At 45.0% G+C, this 18,282-nt stretch overlaps 1 protein-coding gene across 3 annotated transcripts in view; it reads left to right on the top strand.

The window, feature by feature from the left end:
* LOC130522733 (fibroblast growth factor 14-like) overlaps nt 1–11,701 on the top strand; it is a 41,023-nt gene extending 29,322 nt beyond the window's left edge. For 2 of the 3 annotated variants that reach the window (XM_057027415.1, XM_057027416.1), the window contains exons 4-5: nt 5,928–6,126; nt 6,233–11,701. In XM_057027415.1, the coding sequence (XP_056883395.1) occupies nt 5,928–6,126; nt 6,233–6,381 (348 nt within the window). In that variant the 3' untranslated portion in view covers nt 6,382–11,701. The remainder of the gene's footprint in view (nt 1–5,927; nt 6,127–6,232) is intronic. The other variant, XR_008949689.1, reaches the window with a different exon arrangement.
* The last annotated feature ends 6,581 nt before the right edge of the window (nt 11,702–18,282 follow it).

Below are 18,282 nucleotides of genomic sequence, written 5' to 3'. Positions count from 1 at the left end.
CTCACAGATGAAACAGGAAGTGGACATGTTTCCTGCAAAGTGCACGCCATTTATTCACCTTACATTCCACAGACTTAGCATTTGCTACTATTCCATATTATCAGAAGGCAGATCAATGAGACAGGTATGTCTTCTGTTAGGTCCGAAAAGGTCATGCAGGCTATGCTTGTGGTTCACGTACAGCAGTGCCCCCATGGAAAAAAAGCTTGTTTGGGAAATTTTGATTGTGCTGAGTGACCTTCAGCCAAGATTAGAAATGAATTCCTGCCTGCCCACTCCTCTGAGTAACACGGTGAGGCTCAGTCTTTCTGGTAGAGAGGCTTCAAATACCTGCGCTTATCAAATGGGTCCATCACTCTTCATGTGCTGTTCTTGAGATTGGTATGAATCTTAGTGACTTAATACATATTATTAAATAAAGGACTGTCTACAGTCTAAAGATGAATATATGATTTCAACTCATATTATTTTGGGCTGTGTGTACCCACTTCAGGGAATTCACTCTCTGTACTGTATTTTCTAGAGTTGCTAATGCAAAAGACATTAAAAAGTGAATAAAAAGTCCTTTTTAAAATGTTCAATCCGGTACAAAAACAAATCTTTTTGAGTGAACTGATCCCTTTTAGCTTATTGTCAAAGCAACATTTGAAAAGAATTATTAAAACAAAAGCTACCTGTAGATGCTCTCTAAGTAGCCCAGCATACACATCAGGGATACATTTAGATGAAACATGCTTCTGAGTTCCAACATGCGCCATAAGTTGGATTCCTTGAGGAGGGTTTGTGTGGCGCTCTTGCGGCGGTGCTACACCAGCCGATGGAATAAGGAGATCCACATTTTCATCAGCATAATTGGATCAGGTGTACGGATACGGAGCGTCTGAGGAACCCCATCGGGCTCCTGACATGCCAAGAGCGAGGCTGTGATTGGAGTGATTTATGCTTTGATTCAAAGCGCCTGGCCTCAAGGATATCCTTTCAAGTCTCCTCTCAAACCGCCCTCTTCACTCCTCTGTCTCAGAATGCCACAACTCCTCCTCCTCTTCTTTCTTCTCCCCACGCTTCTTTTCTTTGGAATGATTTGTTTGCCCACAAATCCCCTGGGAAATTAGTGTGGTGATAATGACTGGTGTTGAAACAACAACCCACTACAGCCACACACACACACACACACACACACACACACACACACACACACAGTAAATATACACTCTTAACATCATACCACACGTGTTAAGCTTAGCAGCATCAGGGCGTTCTTTAACTAGTGCACCCTGCTTTTGAAAGGAAGTGGAAAAACTCAAAGGATGTATCGTTTTTAGAGGAATTCTCTATTAATTTTACAAGTTGCCTGTAAAATAATCGATCCACTTTCACATTTTTTTAAAAATCTGTTTTTTATGTTAATACAGAACATTCTGAAAAGAGGTTTGGTAACAGCTTATTATACCCCTTTTTCTCCCCACATTTTTTGTATTTATGCTATATTGATTGATTAAAAGATTAACCTCAATACACCAAAAAGACAAAGTGAATACTGTTTTGTTTTTTCATTATTATTTTAATTTGGGAGGGGGGGGGGGTTAGCAAAGGGACATGTCTGTCTATATAAACTTGGATCCGAGGATGCATATCAGAATAGATTCATTAATAAGGACAAAAGAACTGCGTCCAGAGCTCAGACAGGATGGTGTCAAGGCCAGTGACAGACGCTGCTGCCCCAAAGATTCCCAAAAGCACAGTGGCCTCAACCAGGACTCTTGTCAGAGCTGCTCGTCCAGCCGAACTGAGAACAGCCAGGTGGGACAGGAAGACTGGTCAGGGCTGAGGGAAAGCTAAAAATGAAATCCTGATCCGGAGTGCTCAGGAAGCCAGACTGAGCTGAAGCCTTCCAACAAAACAACGTCTAAGACCCACATCCAAGATGGCTCAGGAGTGGCTTAGTCTGACTGTCCTGTGACCCAGGCAGAAGCTCATCTTGGACCCAATCACAATTCTGAAGAGATATCATGGCTGCCCACCAACAATCCTCTTCCAGCTTGACAGATGTTTAGAGGATCTGTAGAGAAGAGTGGCAGAACATTCCTAGATACAGGTGTGTCGCACCTGGAGGGAGCATCTCTGCTGAAGCCTGAGGCTGGTACTGAACCGGGACCAAAGGGTTTGGTTCTCATTTTTACATTTTTAATACATTGGCTTGATAAATAAATGCAATCTTTGCTTTGATATTCTGTGAGTGTTGATTAATAAGAGACTTTTTCCATTTTGTGGGAGGCTGCAATGTAACAAATATGAAACTAGTGTAGCCGCAGTGATGCCTTTTATTTATGGTAATCAAATTATTGCTGGGGTTCAGGGTTGTGTCTGGCTTTGTCCTGCAGGGGGTGCTCTGGAGCACAATTGTACATCTTGCCGCCTATTCAAGCAGGTTGTGCCTGCCTATCAGGGCCAGGGTGTTTGTTCGGGTCCCCTTGTCGCGTGTTGGTGAGTTTTGGCTTCCCTCGTCGTGTGTTGGTGTGGTTAGGTTTTCCCTTGTCGTGTGTTTGGTTTCCATAGCCAGAGTGTGGTGGTCTTTGCCTCTGGTTGAGTTTCCTGCAGTCCAGGAGGACCGCTTCTGTTCCCTGGTGTTCTGCGGTTCTGGAGGGCCGTTTCCTGTGCCCTGGAGGGCCAGATTGTTCTGTTACGTGAGGGTTAAGGAGGCCAGGACCCAGATGCAGAGTGCAAAACAAAAGGTTCTTGACAAAAATCCAAACGATCGAACCAAGTAACAACAAAACTCTAAGTAGCAACAGAAAAGCGAATGAAAAATCACCACAAAATGGGGGAAAAAACGTCGAGGAAAAGCACAGCTGAAAGCCATGACTAGGCACTGAAAAAACGTACTGCTCGAGAGAATAAGCGAGGCGAAGGGCTGGTGATCTCTGGGAGCTGGAGCTAGGTACCGAAGCATGAGCAACAAGCCGGCACCTCAGACAAAGAGGGGAGAACGTGCTGCAGGTGCACCAGGGTCTCAGCGCTCTCGGAGATGGGCCCGCCCCTAAATGCTGCTCCCTCAGGTAGAGGAGGAGGAGGAGAAGTCTGAGGGACAACCAGAAAACCGAACCACAACAATTATAGCTATTTATCCATATATTTTTTAGCTAGAACAGTGAGCGGACTAATAATTGATAAAATAATTATTAATTGAGTATCGTTTCCAGGAATTACATTAAGTCCACAGGACACCAAGCTAATTAGACACACGAAGCCTCAAAGAGAAATGAAATTTCTTATCAGAAAACATGCAAACATTTTGAACTAGTCTGCCAGATGAAACAAACGTCTGATGAATTCATGTTAAAAGCTGAGAAGTGAGGAACAGTGAGGAAAGAAAGCTTTTTAGAGGGGGAATTTACACTTTTAAAGAAGTCCCTGCTGTAACACTGCCGTGAATATTCATTTCCAGGTTCCGCATCAAATTTCCGCTTTTGATCAAGCAGGACCAAACGTGTATTGGACGTCGTCAGGCTTTAATTTACATACGCTGAATTCATTACTGCAAGCTTTACATTCTCTGATCTACCTAATAAGACGACTTAATAAAGAGTTGACCTGAGAATGTCAGACATTACACTGTATGAACGTGTGAAAACTTACAATGCTGCTGCCTTGGATTTGTTACCTATATGATAACAAATACATTTCCCATCACGCCAAAAATCCAAAAATACTAACACATTTTTGCTTGGATTGAGTTATTATACACAATTAATGTACCTCAATATTGTACACAAGTACGTGGTGTGTTCTGCTGTTATTCAACTGACCATAATCCAATATTTACATGGACATTTTACTTTTATTCTTCCTACAGAGTATATATATATATGTATGTATATAAAATGACTGTGCAGTAGTTCACCAGGCCAGTTGCAGCTGTCTGTTATTCAAACCACACTGACATTTTATGTGTGTAATTCAAAACCAGGAGTGTTTGAACCGATCTCTGCAGACCTGGGTGAAAGAACAGGGTGCTGAAGAAAAAGGAGTGATGAGAAAAAGGCTGGAGATGAGAGAGGGAGAGAGGGAGGGAGAGAAAGAGGGAGGGAGAGGGAGGGAGGGACAGAGACCCCTGCTGTTTTTCCAATCAGGAGGCATCGTCCTCCTCGCTGGGTGATTTATTCTCCTTTTTTCTCCTTCATGCCCCAATTTTCCACCCCCCCCCCCCACCCTCTGTTTCGTTCATTCATCCTTTCTGTCCGCCGTCTTCCAGCGGGGAGCTAACCACGGCGTTTTAGCAATGACGACACAAATGCATCGGGGCGGGCGGTGTTGTGAAAATGACTCACCTGTGCGGCAGCATCAAGCAACACCAAACATCTTTTACTTTCAAAGCGGCAGTGAGCGATGTGTCACCCCCGGCTGGCCCACCTCAGCCACGTCTGGCGCGGCAGAAGACCGGCCTCCATAAAAAATGAAGTGGGGGGCCGCGGGTCAAGTTTAAGGAATCATTAACGTAACTCTAGGTTCAAACACACCAGCCTCAAACACTGCGTGGTGGTGGGTTTGTGGCGCCACTCTCCAGAAACACATGTCACGGGAAGCTCTCCTGCGCCCCCTTCCCCACATCCATTCTTTCCCTGGAGCCACAAGTGTGTTTGTGTGTGTGATTGCGGCAGCTGCGCACTCGCTCCCCCCCCCGATCTGCTTTCAGACGGCGTCTTCTTCCATTAGCGTGAACGGACGTGGTGGAGCTGGAACCACAGCACACTTCATGTTAGATTACCAATGCAAGTGTTTATGTGTTTATACCCATCTTGTGCTCCGCTAAACACACATACACACGCTCGCGAGCCCTGCGACCCCTCCCTCTCGGCGCTGGTTGGTTGCCACGGCTACAGTGTCGCCTCTCTTTCTCATGTTGCTATGAGACTCAGACCGACAGACCTGAGCTGAATGACAATGTGTCTGTGGCTCTGGCAAGAGGCCCTCAGCAGCCAATAAGAGACAGTCTAGACAAACACTTCCCAGTCTGGGGAACTGGGGAGTGCTGGATGATTGTTTGGGCTGGCAGGAGGTTCCTTAGCAGTGTGAGGAGCGCTTTATTAGCAGTGTTCTTTCATATGGACGCCGCCTCACTGAGCAAATGTGTCAATCATTGTCCATTAAATAAAAATTGCCCCAGGACAGAAAGATTCTAGTTGAAAAAGAACTCTGATTATTCATATCTACATATGAGGATGGATCTGGGATAACTAATGTAGAGGTGCACTGGTGCTGGAATTTAATATCAGATGCTGATCCCACAGACCTTTCACGGATGACGTCATGACGGCTCGCGACCACGAGCGTCCGCGGGAGCTGAATTCAATGCTGACATGGATCAGAAGTGGATCAGAGCCATCAGAAATGACCGTCACCACGTCCAATCATTTATAATTTTAGTGAATGTTGTCATTATTAATGATCAACAACTCAGTTCAACTCATAAACAACCACCTTAAAGTCCATCATAATCCATAGCATTGTGTTAGCTAATGCTGATAGTGCTGAGGCTAACGCTAACTACCGGTAGTAATAATACTGAATATAATAAATTCGTGTTTTGAAATATAGGTCATCTTTCAAAGCAGAAGCAAGAATCGAGGCTCTGCGTTGATTTTAACTTTCAACAAAAGAGATCATCTGAATGTCAGGCTGACTTTTCCACTTGCAGTGACCCAGGAGTGTTCACCAAAAACCAGAGAGAAGCAAGTGTCAGGCTGTCTCTGAACTGAAAAACCGGGCCGAATATGTGGTGGCTGATAAAGAGTCCTTCTATTTTTTTCCTTCCCAAAGCAATACAGCGGAAAATGCTACAAAAGAATCTTTTCCTGTCAGATTCTCTGTCTTTCCTGTATATTCTGCTTCCTGCCATAATGTCTGTCTGTTCCTGTCTGTCTCTACAGGAGCTATTTACAGCAGAGTGTAAGTTTAAGGAGTCGGTGTTTGAAAACTACTATGTGATCTACAGCTCGATGCTCTACAGACAGAAAGAGTCGGGTCGAGCTTGGTTTCTGGGCCTGAATAAAGAGGGGCAGGCCATGAAGGGCAACAGGGTCAAAAAGACCAAACCAGCTGCGCATTTCTTGCCTAAACCTATAGAAGGTAAAACCAACCATTATGTCAACATGGACATTTTAGTTTTGTTAATACATCAATGGAATCCATTATTGCCCCGACTCTTATTGTTGTTCTTCTTCTACCTTTCTAGTTGCAATGTACAGAGAGCCTTCGCTGCACGATGTTGGCGAGGCGGTCCCTAAACTTGTCGGGGGCCCACCTTCCAAAAGCACAACCAGCGAGCCAGTGGTCATGAATGGTGGTAAGCCCGTCAACAAGCCTGACAAGGAGGAGACATAACCTCGTCCTCACACCTGTCCTGCCTACCAGAGGTCAGGATCACCCGGAATCACCCGGAATCACCCGGAATCACCCGGAATCACCCCGCTGCTGCGCTCTCAAAAAGAAAAGAAAAGTGTAACTAAAGATAACAAAAACTAGTTCTGACTGGTCAGCAGTTGGGGCCACACACCCTGCCTCACCTCTCTGATGGATGGATGGATGGATGGACCCGTGGGGGGGAGGGGGGGCAGAGGGACACCGCACTTGCAGCATGTTGAGAGGAGGATGAAGACAGTGGAGTCGGGCCCACGCCAGCCCGCTGGTCTGCACGCTGGGACGGGGACACGCTCTCAAACGGGACACGCTAAGACCTCTTCACAAGATAATACACAACAAAACAGGGGTGGGGGGTGTCTTCACCCATATTTCTTTGTGACAATCCATAGGAATGAGGCCCCCTCCCTTTAGCATCATTTTCCTCCCTTGTGATGGCTTCACCCTCACACGTAAACACGCCCCCTCAAAATCAATTGACGATTAAACTCAAATCCCCTTTTGACATTCTGAATCATCAACTCCGATGATTCAGTGAGTCCAGAGCTGAGAGACGTCCTGTACAAAACTGACAGCCTAGTCTAGAACAGCTTTGTGCGCCACGCCGTTTATTTTTGTCCCCAATTTGAGTCATACATTTAGAAACTTCCTTTATGCGCGACTTATTTTTATTATGGTTGTTATAGTGATTTATTTGTCCCCATACACAAAGCACTAATGATTGTACATTTTACTACATTATTGTACAGGCACAAACCTGAGTTTAGCCACTGTTTCCATTTTATTTCTGTCGTCTGATCATCCAGAACTCTGTGTGGTCACATGACAACTCCCGATGAATCCGTAGCTCAGCACTGAAACAGAGCGATTTAGCTGTCTGTAGCAACGTGGAGTAGACAGGAAGCATCCTGGCGTTAGACCAGCCGTCAGTGTTTACAGATATTACAGGCGAACGGTTTAAAAGAGAGATTGTCCGTTGGCATTCTCATATCGGCTGCCTTCTAAAGTACTTGAAAAACGTGCTAAATGTGAAGATGTTATGGAACAGGGTAAACCATGCTTAAAGCCACTATGTGTAACCATGGGAATTGACGTCTCACCATTGGCCTATTGTGTGTAAATGCACAGGATCCATTGTCCTGATGCCCATCCGTGTGGAAGATCAGGAAATCCCTGCAGTGATGAAGGCGATTGCAGATGGAAACCTTTAATTCAGTCAAAATTAAATAGCAAAAGTGGCTTTAGAGGAAATGAACAAGCACATTGGCCTGGAAAAGCCTGGATGACAACCTCCCCAGGATGGGTGTGTGTTACACCGGGAAGGACACCAAAAGGTTGGGGATTTAATCACACCAAATGGATGCTTGGGCATTCCCCGTCACTGTGATAGTCAACCCGGCACCAGTCTGTTCTGGGCTCAGCTCCTGTTTTAAGAGGGGTACTCAGAGTAGGTCCCGTACACGCCTGATGCTCTTACCGCCTTTCTTTAACACAAAATGTCACCTGATTTGTCATAGAATGTTCAAAATGGTACAGGAACATTTTCCATAAGTCCAAATGGAAGTGGATTTGCAAGATAATCATGCTTGGATACAGCACAAAGACACCCCCCCCCCCCCCCCCCACACCCCAGCCTATTATGAGTACCCCTTCTTTGCCTTCTTAAACTAGATGAGTATTAACTCCACAAAAAGTCACCCCAAGAGGTATTACTACTGTGACCAACACACACTGTCTGAGCCTCGGCACTTAAATGAAATAGAGACATTACTGGAAGGAAGAAATCATTTCAATCCGGTTTTGTTTAAATCCCTCCCTGCTCCCGGAGCAGCTTTAGAAGAGTCTGAACTCAGCAGCCTGGGCCACAGGTGTGTATCTTTGTAGCGGTTAAACCGTAGCCTGCCACGCGCACAATCCAAGCCACTCAAACGTGTTTGACGTTGCCCCGCAGGTGACGCCGAAATGAAGGGAAAACACTGGGAAAGCGTTCCCGAGGCTCACAGGGTCTCTAATTGGCGTCTCTCTGATTGGTTCCTCACATGCGCCACATGCTTCTCTTTCCGTCTGATGTCATCACTTGCCTTTGTGTTCAAACATGTTTGAAAAGCACATTTTTTTTCTAAAATGTTCAAGCTACAAACCAGTGTGTGTGTGTGTGTGGGGGGGGGGGGCAGATAAAAGAGAAATTATGCTTTCCGTGGCGGGGGAACGAACTGTGGTCGTGATGCCGAAAAGTGAAATGTATTGCTGCTGTCGCTTCATCTGATGCCTCTTTTCTACTGCGGAACACCGACTCGATCACGTCAGGTTTTGCACTTTTCGGCAGGTTTTTAACGGGAGTGCGAACGAGCGAAAGCGATGCTAAAATGTGGTTAAAACCACCGCAGACGGCTGTTTCTTCAGTCACTCATCACTGTCCCCCACGCTCTCGATGGCGAGATCGTCATTCTCAAGGTTAATGGATCACCGCTTGATTCAAAGTACACAAGTGGTGGAATAAACACATTGGTGAGTTCCCCACCGTGATTAACCACATGTACACGTGGCCCTTTTCAAATTTGGCTAACAATGTTGGTTTGAGTAAAACGGTATTCTTAGAGTGCTTGCAGACATCCCAGTCCTAAATCAAATTTTAGCATTGGACTTGGATAATGCAGTTAGCTGGGAAGCTACTTGTGCGTGCGTACGGAACTCTGACTCGGCGTATAGCAGGAGCTAAGCTCCGCACTTTCCAGGTAAATGTTTCTTTTCCCATATAAAAAACAAGATAAAGAGAGGTAGTGATTAAAAAGGAGACAGGAGTCTCCTCTCAAAGTAAGAGCAACTCCACAAAGCTAACCTATTAACTGGTTGTTTCGTCTGGGATGTAGCATGTTAGCTGGAAAAGAAAAGTTTTCATCTTGACCTAGCATAGTTAAATATATATTTCATATATGTTAGCTTTAGCGGTAAATATACGCAGCATGAAGTCACACAGGGAAAATGATCCCGCGGGCAAATTTCAAAACGGCCATTCAAAAATATTAAGCTATACTTTGCTGTGAAACACTGACTATGAAATCGAGGCGTATGCTATATTTTAAAAACTCTAAAAAGGAGCAGATTACACTGAGAGGGTACAATTTGTCCTGGAAGCATCTGAGCAGGTACAACCCAGTAGAAAAGAGGCCAGAGAACGTTATTTTGCTGGGTCTTTCTGTAGATTCTTTCTGCGAGTGCCTCTTAACCCCAGCGTGTGAGATCCAGAGCCCCTGTATGCTAAAGGTAACTGCTCAGCCTTCGGCAGATTCCCTCTGACTTTCACTGTGTCCTAATGCTGCCTGAGGAGTAACGTGTTAGGGTGTGACGAGGACGCGTTGCTCTTGTCTCACCTTAAAGCGCTGTGGGCGTAATGTTTATTGACTGCTTATTGTGTCTTGTTAGAGGTTTCTAAGAAATTCTGACAAAAAAAAACAACCAGAAAACGAACCCTGACAATCAGGTGCGTAAAATTCTCGTTCGTTTTGCATTTATCCCGTGTTTTCTCACCTGCCTGTGTCAAAGAAGCCACTTTAATTGCGGTCTAAAGATGCGAGCAACATAAGAACTCCTGTTCGCCGGATGATTGCGGCGCCTGCCTACAGAGATAATAGTAAGAAAGATGGCACTTGTTAGGTTAGCAGTGAGCTTCCCACTGTGTGAAAGCAACCACCGCGGATCCGTGGCGCGTGTTCGCAAAGAATAATACCGTTTGAGGCCAGATAAAAACGGTCCTGGTCCTAAAAAGCTCGCCAAAAAGACGCTTCAATAGCATTTTCTGGCTGGTAATCGCTGTCCCTGGTTCAAACAACCGAGGCACAATTACTGTCAGCATCTCCTGAGAGGATTCTCCCCACTGGTTGCTAGCCAGGTAGCAAGGCTATAATTACGAGATATCTAACAGCGGGCTGTGCACAGAAAGAGAGGAGCAGATTTAATTAGAAGCCGGCAAACAGGACGACCTGGGTCACTTTTAATTTCCACATACGAGGGCCACTCGCCGTCTCATAACAGGCACATGTAGCCATTTTACTTTGTTTTGAAATAGCTGTAGCTCTAAAGTCAAAAGCAACAAAAAGGAAATAAAAATGTTTTATCAGTGCTGGATAAAATGTACCGTTTAAATGTGAGTCTGTGCACTTGTTACTGGTTCGTGTTCCTGCCCTCGATGTGACTTGTCGACTAAGTCGTGAGCAGAGCTCAGCTGTCAAACATGTTGTTTCATCCCCATGTTCAGAGTCCTTCCAGGGATTGGAGCCAAAAGAGGTTTTTATTTTCGAGGTTTTTCTATAGGTTTGACAACAAAACAGCAGGAACAACTGGAAAAAAAATCAAGAACAATATAAAAAATCACAAAAGGTGAACTAAAATTTGGTAAATTGTGTAAAATAAATAGCCGTGTTTATTATATCATAACTTGTTAGACGGTCGGAACCAGCGTATTGAATCAGAACAAAGGGAAATACTGAACAATCCTAAAAAACCTGTTTGCTGCGACTGTTTTGCTTGTTTTTTTTCTCCATTTTGCCCTGTGACAGAGTTAAGAAGGAGCAGTTCATGACCTATACTGCAGCCCGCCACCAGAGGCCACTCTGACTTCTCTGGCGTCACTCATGTGTTCCACTAGTCGCCCTTTAGCGCACTGCTCATGCTGTAGCTCATCTCTCTCAGGTTGTCGTGTTTTGAGCTAGCTGTTTGTGCACTTCCCTCCTTTAGAGAAGACTGCCTTATTGCTGACGAATGGGAAACAGCGTTTCCAAACCACCTCGTCCTGCTTTCAATCATCCTCTCCCTCTTCCGCCACCTCCTCCCTCCGTTCAGACTGTTTCCCACCTGTTGCATGGTTCTTAGAAGAGGGAAGACGACGGGGCTATAATGCATGTGGTCATGTAGGAAATGTATAATCCAAACATTTACAACACGGCACCGGTGACACGATGCGGCCGGCTCATTTCCCTCATGGGTTTGTGGTCACTCTTCGGATTTCTTTCCGTTACGCAAGGTGGATGTGATCAACATGTGTTAGCTGCCATATTGTAATTATTCGTTAGCGTGCTGTCCTTGGCTACGAGCCGGCAGCATCCTGTCACTGGTGCCCAACTCGAAGCCGATTTCTCCGTCTGTCAGTTAATGTACAGTAACCTTTACTTACGTATTATGCAAACAGTTTGTCTGCACTGTACAGTTTGTGTCTGACCCATTGTATACACACACACACACACACACACAAAAAGAGAAATATTGAATAAAGAGTTTATAGAAAGGAGCTGGACTTATTGACTTCACAGGAATTCAGCAAAAACAGCCCAAAATGCCGGATTCTCCCCCAGAACAGCTTCTTACGCACACAGATTTGCAGCTATCTGCAAACATGTAATCGCTATTTGCGTTCCCAATGACAAATGTAGCGAGACGTGCAAATATGCACGACGGAAAAGCGTTTTGCATCAGTTACCCCCCCGCCTTTGAGCTGGATGAGGTTTAATTTGGGAGAAATGACTGCAAACTTCTGGTGAGGAAATACAACCCGTGGCAAGATGGAGATTAACCAAACGGGCTTTGGGAAATTTGATCAAAAATTACCAGGCGTGCATAGATGATGATGGGGGTGGGTTGAAACAGCCCCGAAATAACAGCTAATAAATAGAGACAGAGAAAATAAAGTGCTTTTAAATTCGACTCCCACTGGCTGAAAGAGCCTCGAACAACAGACGCCTGCTGGTGACACTGGAACGTACGTACGTGTTTATTTTCCCACCACACATCTTAAAAAAAATCATTCCACACTCGATAGTTTGATTTTTTTTTACGCATTACAGTTCTGCCACGATACCGAATGCTTAAAATTAGCAAAAGGACATCGATAAAGGCGCTAAAAGGTTAACAGGGCCGACCGTGACACGGTGAATATTCGCTCCAAAAATAAAGTTCTTGAATCTTGCTTTGAGGGCAGTTAGCAGGATTTAAGGAATTCCAAGTTGCTATTTTTCTGTTTTGCTTTAACTCGGGTCCACTAAAGCCACGGCCTTTTATCCTTTTACTGTCCTTTACCTCCGATAGCCGGCTGGTTCTGACAGCAACATTTATCATAGTGGGATGGAGGTCTCCAACCCCAGAGATATGATCTGGCAGGCGCTGCCATCGTGACCCCCCAAAGCTGGTTTGGGATTTGGACTAATTGATGTTCTGCTCTTTGCTGATGGGAGCTTCAACCTAGATTCCTGCTATAGATTAAAAACATCTGATAGAATTTCTCATGCACACTAAAAAGTAAATTGATGGTTAAGCTAAAGTCAAGATCAAAGTCAAGATCTTGAGAAGCTGCAAAGGTTTCATTCAAAGGTCGGGAGATTCCCATCAGGATGATATCTGTCTGAGCTTCGAGCTCCTGGACGTGGATCCGAGGACCTACATGAACCAAGTCAATTTTACGTCGTGGCGGAGGGGGTCTCGCCCTGCCAAACGCCAGAAGCATCACCCGGCAACCGGTGACACCTCAAATCTGTTAGCATCATTCAAGGAGACATTAAACCAATTCAGGTGAAGTTAGTGGACTTTGGTGGTGCCCAGTTATCCAGTCAGGCCAGTCCCGAGACTCCGGCTTACACCTGCAGTCACGGTTCTCCGGAGGTTCTGCTAGCGTCTGAACTAGACGAAGCCACTGACGTGTGGACTCACCGCTGCCGAGCTAGCTTTAGCCACACGGTGGCAGCTACAACACGTTGACAGTGGGACTCAAACACCCAACATTGTTAATCCTGTCCCCAGCAGTGTCCCCCGCTGGACACTGAAGACCGCAGACCGGTATGAGTGTGAGACAAATACCACTATTGTCAACACTCCAGGACCGTTTCATTGTTTCGACGACATCAGGAAAGCACTGACATATCCCAGTTTTTGGATTAGAAGTCGACCCGGACGAGCGTCCACCGCCTGTGGACGTTCTCCACCATCCATTCCTCGCAATAAAGGAGGAAGCTAAAGTGTTGAACGCTCCAGAACACAAGGAACACTATACCAGCACGTCTCATTGTTATATGCCTTCTCCTAATAGCCTCAAATGTTATTTATCATAAAATATATTACTGGTTCAAATATTAGGACTTGAGTAACACTCACGGGGCCTTTTGCCAACGTTCTCGCTACTCTTCGTACATTTGGGTTTGAAGTCAGTTTTGTAGTGCCGGGTCTCTTCATGCTTATTGCACAACCTTCTCCTGAACATCTGCAGTGCTATTGTGCATTGTGGTGTTTCATTACGCTAACGTGTGGGTGTTTGGGCCTGTTTGAGGAAAAACGACACGCAGCCATGCAGCATATAAGCCAGTAAACCTATGTATGGTTATGGTGGTTCGCTTCTTTCCCTTCCTTCTTGATTCGACACATAGTGGTGCTCAAAAGCCACCTTACTTCACGTTTGCGGGTTTGTGTTTTAACGCTAATGCAGCAACGGCTAGTGAGTAGCGCTAACACTGATTGGGTTTCATCTTGTTCTGCTCCGCTCTTCATCTTCAATTGTCTGATCTAATTATCAGGTTGGGAAGTAACTGAATGACATGTACATAAATTACTGTTACACAACTGCACAGCCGGAGGCTCCAAACACAAAACAATCAATGCTAATGAAGGCGCGTGAGAAACATGGGAGCAGTAGGATACGACATCTGCAGTGAAGTTTTATATGGCCCAGTTTATGGTTCCTCTATAAAATCGGGATAAATCAGGCTTCATTGGTGAGAGAAACTAAACTGTGTCTAGATTTTATTCTGGAAAACCGCAGCATCACCAACAATGCCCAATTATGAGTCAAAATAACTGCAAATTCCAGTCAAATTAGACCAAATATGAAACTAAATAAACGAAGCTTTGCTATTTTTATTTGCACTGACTGCCACATGTAAATAACTTGTTGAGCAGAGGTCCTTAGCTTTCTGCTATTGTGCTAATCTCCTGCAATAGCAAAGGTAACAGTAAAACATGAACAGTTATACATGTTCCACACCACACAAAATGACCGCAAGGGTTCTAACGCAACTGATGACATCATTCCCACCACTGTGAGCTCCTGGAAGGAAAACCGTCGATGGGAAGCTGGTTTCAGCACCGCTTCTGTGTTTAACCTGCCTGGAGGAGCACATCTGGAGCAGGACTCCTACTCCCAGTGAACTAAACCTTTGGAAACAAAACAGGATGCTGAGGAAAGGGAAGAGGTTAGAAAGAGATAGAAGGGTAATTTACCTCATAGGTTCTAAGTGACATTTGATGGACACACACGAACACACGTGCACAAACACGAACAGAGAGAGAGAGAGAGAGAGAGAGAGAGAGAGCGCATAGCTCCTAGAGAAGAGAACACACAGCCTGAATACTGATTAACCAATCATAAGCCCTATCCTGCCTAGCACCAGTGATCATTGGCTGTCATGGCAACCAAGAAAGCATCATAGCTGCGTGGATAGGGAGGAAGTGCCCACTTCTCTTGTTCTGTGTGTGTCCCTTTTCTCTGAACACTAAATTCCCCACGCACCCTCAAACAGTACAAAAGCCTTCATTTGTGAATGAATTATCTTAAATCAAACATATGCAAGCAAACATATTTATTATAAGATATTTATTGTGGCCTTCCTTCCTGTCTTATTCATTACCACAAAGGCAGCTCTTAAATAAATCAGCCTTTTATTAGCTGGTGAAAGAGCAGTTAGGCGTTTGCCTCATTTTGTTCTATTCCTGCCTCCCCGTGCAGATAACGATCAGCTCAGGCAGCTTTAAATATGTATTTCCTCCCTCCTCTGATTTCTCATTATGTTTCTTGAAAATAGCAATACTGCTTTTCTGGTGATGCCAGTCAATTAATTATTATATTATCTCTGAGGCTCTGCAAGAAAGGACTAAAATTAAAGACAGGGAGGCCTTTGTCTCATTGTTTGGGGGGAAAAAGGCTTCACCAGTGTCATGGAAATTAGGGGCAGTGACCTGAGAACTACGAGGACAAGAGGAGAAATGATGCTTTATTATTTAGCATCAACAGCACAAAACAGAGTTTAAACAAAGCTAAACGTTCATTTCCTGTGAACGGTGGCGTCAAAATATGCTGGGAGACAGTGGGTCGGGTGTGTTGCCGGGAAGGGTGACGCGCTGTTCCTTTAAACTTTGGAGGGCGCGTGTGTGTGTGTGTGTTGGCTTCGGATCCAGGTTTGTTTGGAGTGGCAAAGAAGAGCACGAGAGGATGGAGTCGGGCTTTAATGATGAAATTAGTCAGAGGTCTTCAATAGCAGAGAGCATTAATACTGAATTTAAATATGAGGCCACGGGCTCTCCCTCTGCTCACACACACACACACACACACACACTGATAACACTTCAGGTTAGCGACCACATATTCACCAATCTAAAGCGATGCTCATTTGGGGTGTCGTTTTTCTCACCTTTCTTCCAACACGTGGAGAGTTTTCAAGATAAAAGTGGCTCCAAACGTATTTCCCTCTAATAATAATAATAGAAAAGACGATTTTAAAATGAATGAATGGACGAATGAATAAATGAATTAAATAGTGTAGTGACAGGAGAGGACTTATGATTCATTAATAAATGCAGTTTTCAAAGATCACCAGGCTGAAATATTTTCTCTTCATCAACCGAGAGCATTAGAAGAGCAGAATCGCAGAGTAAACAGGATAATGAGAGGCGTTCGGAACGCGACAGCAGTGGAATGATGGCAGCCATGGGCGAACTTCAGCACCACCTTGGCAGGTGGCATCGGATAATGACAACTGATCCCAAGTTTACATTCACAGGACATGTCAAAGAGCACGGTTGACATCGCCTCAGCGTCTCCCAAACAGAAAAACAACCAGTGGGGAATGTTTCTGAGGGGAATGGTCCAGGTCTCTACTTCCTGTCACATTATGATCTAGTTCTATTCTATTATAGCCCCAAATTAAATCTACTATCCATTGGATTCAGATCCGGTGACCGTGTGGACCTTTTTGGGGTTAAATGAACTCATTGTCATGTTCCAGAAACCAGTTTGAGGTGATCTGAGCTTGGTGACATGGTGCACCATCCTGATGGAAGTAGCCATCAGAAGCTGGTCCACTGGGGTCATAAAGGGATGGAAGTGGTCAGCATCAATACTCAGGTAGGCTGCAGAGCTTAGACCATGCTTGGTTGGTACTAAGGGGCCCAAAGTGGGCCGAGAAAGTCTCCCCCACACCTTTATACCAGCAGCAGCCTGAACCGTTGATACAAGGCAGGATGGATCCATGCTGGCAGCTTGTTTATGCCAAATTCTGCCTCAATCATCTGCATGTTACAAGACTCCACAGACTTTATTTAAGTCCCCTTTCTTCCCCATTTTGCTGAGGTCTGATGTTAGAACTTCAGCAACTTGTCAACCTTCATGTCCTAAATGCGGAGGTGCAGCCCTGCGATCATTTAGCTATTTGTGTTTCCCAGTAATTAAACAGGTGTTCCTAATAAAGTGGCTGGGGAGCATATGTGGAAATGGCTGTGTGTGTGCCATGGTGAGTACAAAAAATTTGATCGTGGGAATGGAAATTGAGAAAAATAAGCCATCCCTGGGTCAAAAGAAGCATTTTAGAGTTGAATAGGCTGCTCAGCGTGTTGGTTCCCTGACAAAACAAGCCCACCGTGGCAGACAGGAGCCACGTTGAGAGCTTTCATTCAGGCTGATTTCAGAGGAGCTTTGAAGTCCCAGCGCCTCGGTTTCCCGAGGACGGAGGGCCCTTCCTTTAGAGATTTCCAAGATTCGCGTGCTTTGTCCACGTCTTCAGAGGCACAGGGGAAGTGAAACGGACCGAGGCAGAAACAAGGCGAGATCAATGCAATGCACAAAGGGGGGAGGGAGAGAGAAAGGGAAAAGAAGGGATCTGCTTTTAGGCAAACACCTTTAGCCCGGTGTGTGTGTGTGTGTGTGTGTGTGTGTGCGGGTTCAGCCTCCAGCAGTGGAGCAGAACATTTGATTGGGCTGCAGGCTTTTAATTGCATGTCAGGTGCATGACAAAGCGTTCAATATGCCCTTTCATATAGATGAGGGGGGAACGTGCCTTAATAGTCCCTTAGAATCAGAAACTGCTGGGATTTTTGGTTTCCAGCAGCTGTTTTTCTTGCTTTGCAGCGATTTCAGCCGTGGGTGCTGCCGCCGCTCAGCCCTTTCAGGCCTTTCACAGTGGGTAATTATCCAGGTGCGTTCCCACCATTCTTACAGCAATTGCTCCAAAGTGGAGGTTCAAAAAAGGGAAACTTCATTAAGATGGGGTTGGAAATATTTTCTGATTATCTAAATGGGTAAAGCTGTCGTCCAGATAATAAGCCGGGCGTCCGACGCTTGGTACCACCGTTACGTCAGTCCCATTAGTCCGGTTCGTCCCACCACTGAAGCTTCCTGGTAATATGACAGAAAAGAAACTCCCCACGGTTCATTCTTCATTTGTAAACAGATTTCTAGATCTTTATGAAATCGGACATGGGGGGAAAAGGTGGTATTTTCTTTTTCTTTTGGATGATTATTTTGATGATGCTTTTTTTTGATGATCAAATCCAACACATCAGAGCAAAGCTACCAAATTTAAAATGGAAGAAAAAACCCCCAAATGGATACAAAGCTGTGATACTGAAATACGTGATCAAGTTTGTAGATCTTGCTGGCGTCGGCATTAGCTCATGCAGTGTAGGATACAGGACTTTAAAATGACTGACAGGACATTCTCAATGATGATTTGACTCTTTAGAAGATGCTTTTTTAACGAGTTTCCTGGTCGGCTGCTGCCTTTGAACCAGAACTTTCCCGTTCGGCCTCAGTGCTGAACGGACGATGATCAGTAATGG

The sequence above is a fragment of the Takifugu flavidus genome, chromosome 3, assembly GCF_003711565.1.
Source record: "Takifugu flavidus isolate HTHZ2018 chromosome 3, ASM371156v2, whole genome shotgun sequence".
Taxonomy (NCBI): Eukaryota; Metazoa; Chordata; class Actinopteri; order Tetraodontiformes; family Tetraodontidae; genus Takifugu; species Takifugu flavidus.
Note: the sequence above shows the minus strand (reverse complement) of the source record. Positions and strands in the feature narration are given on the sequence as shown.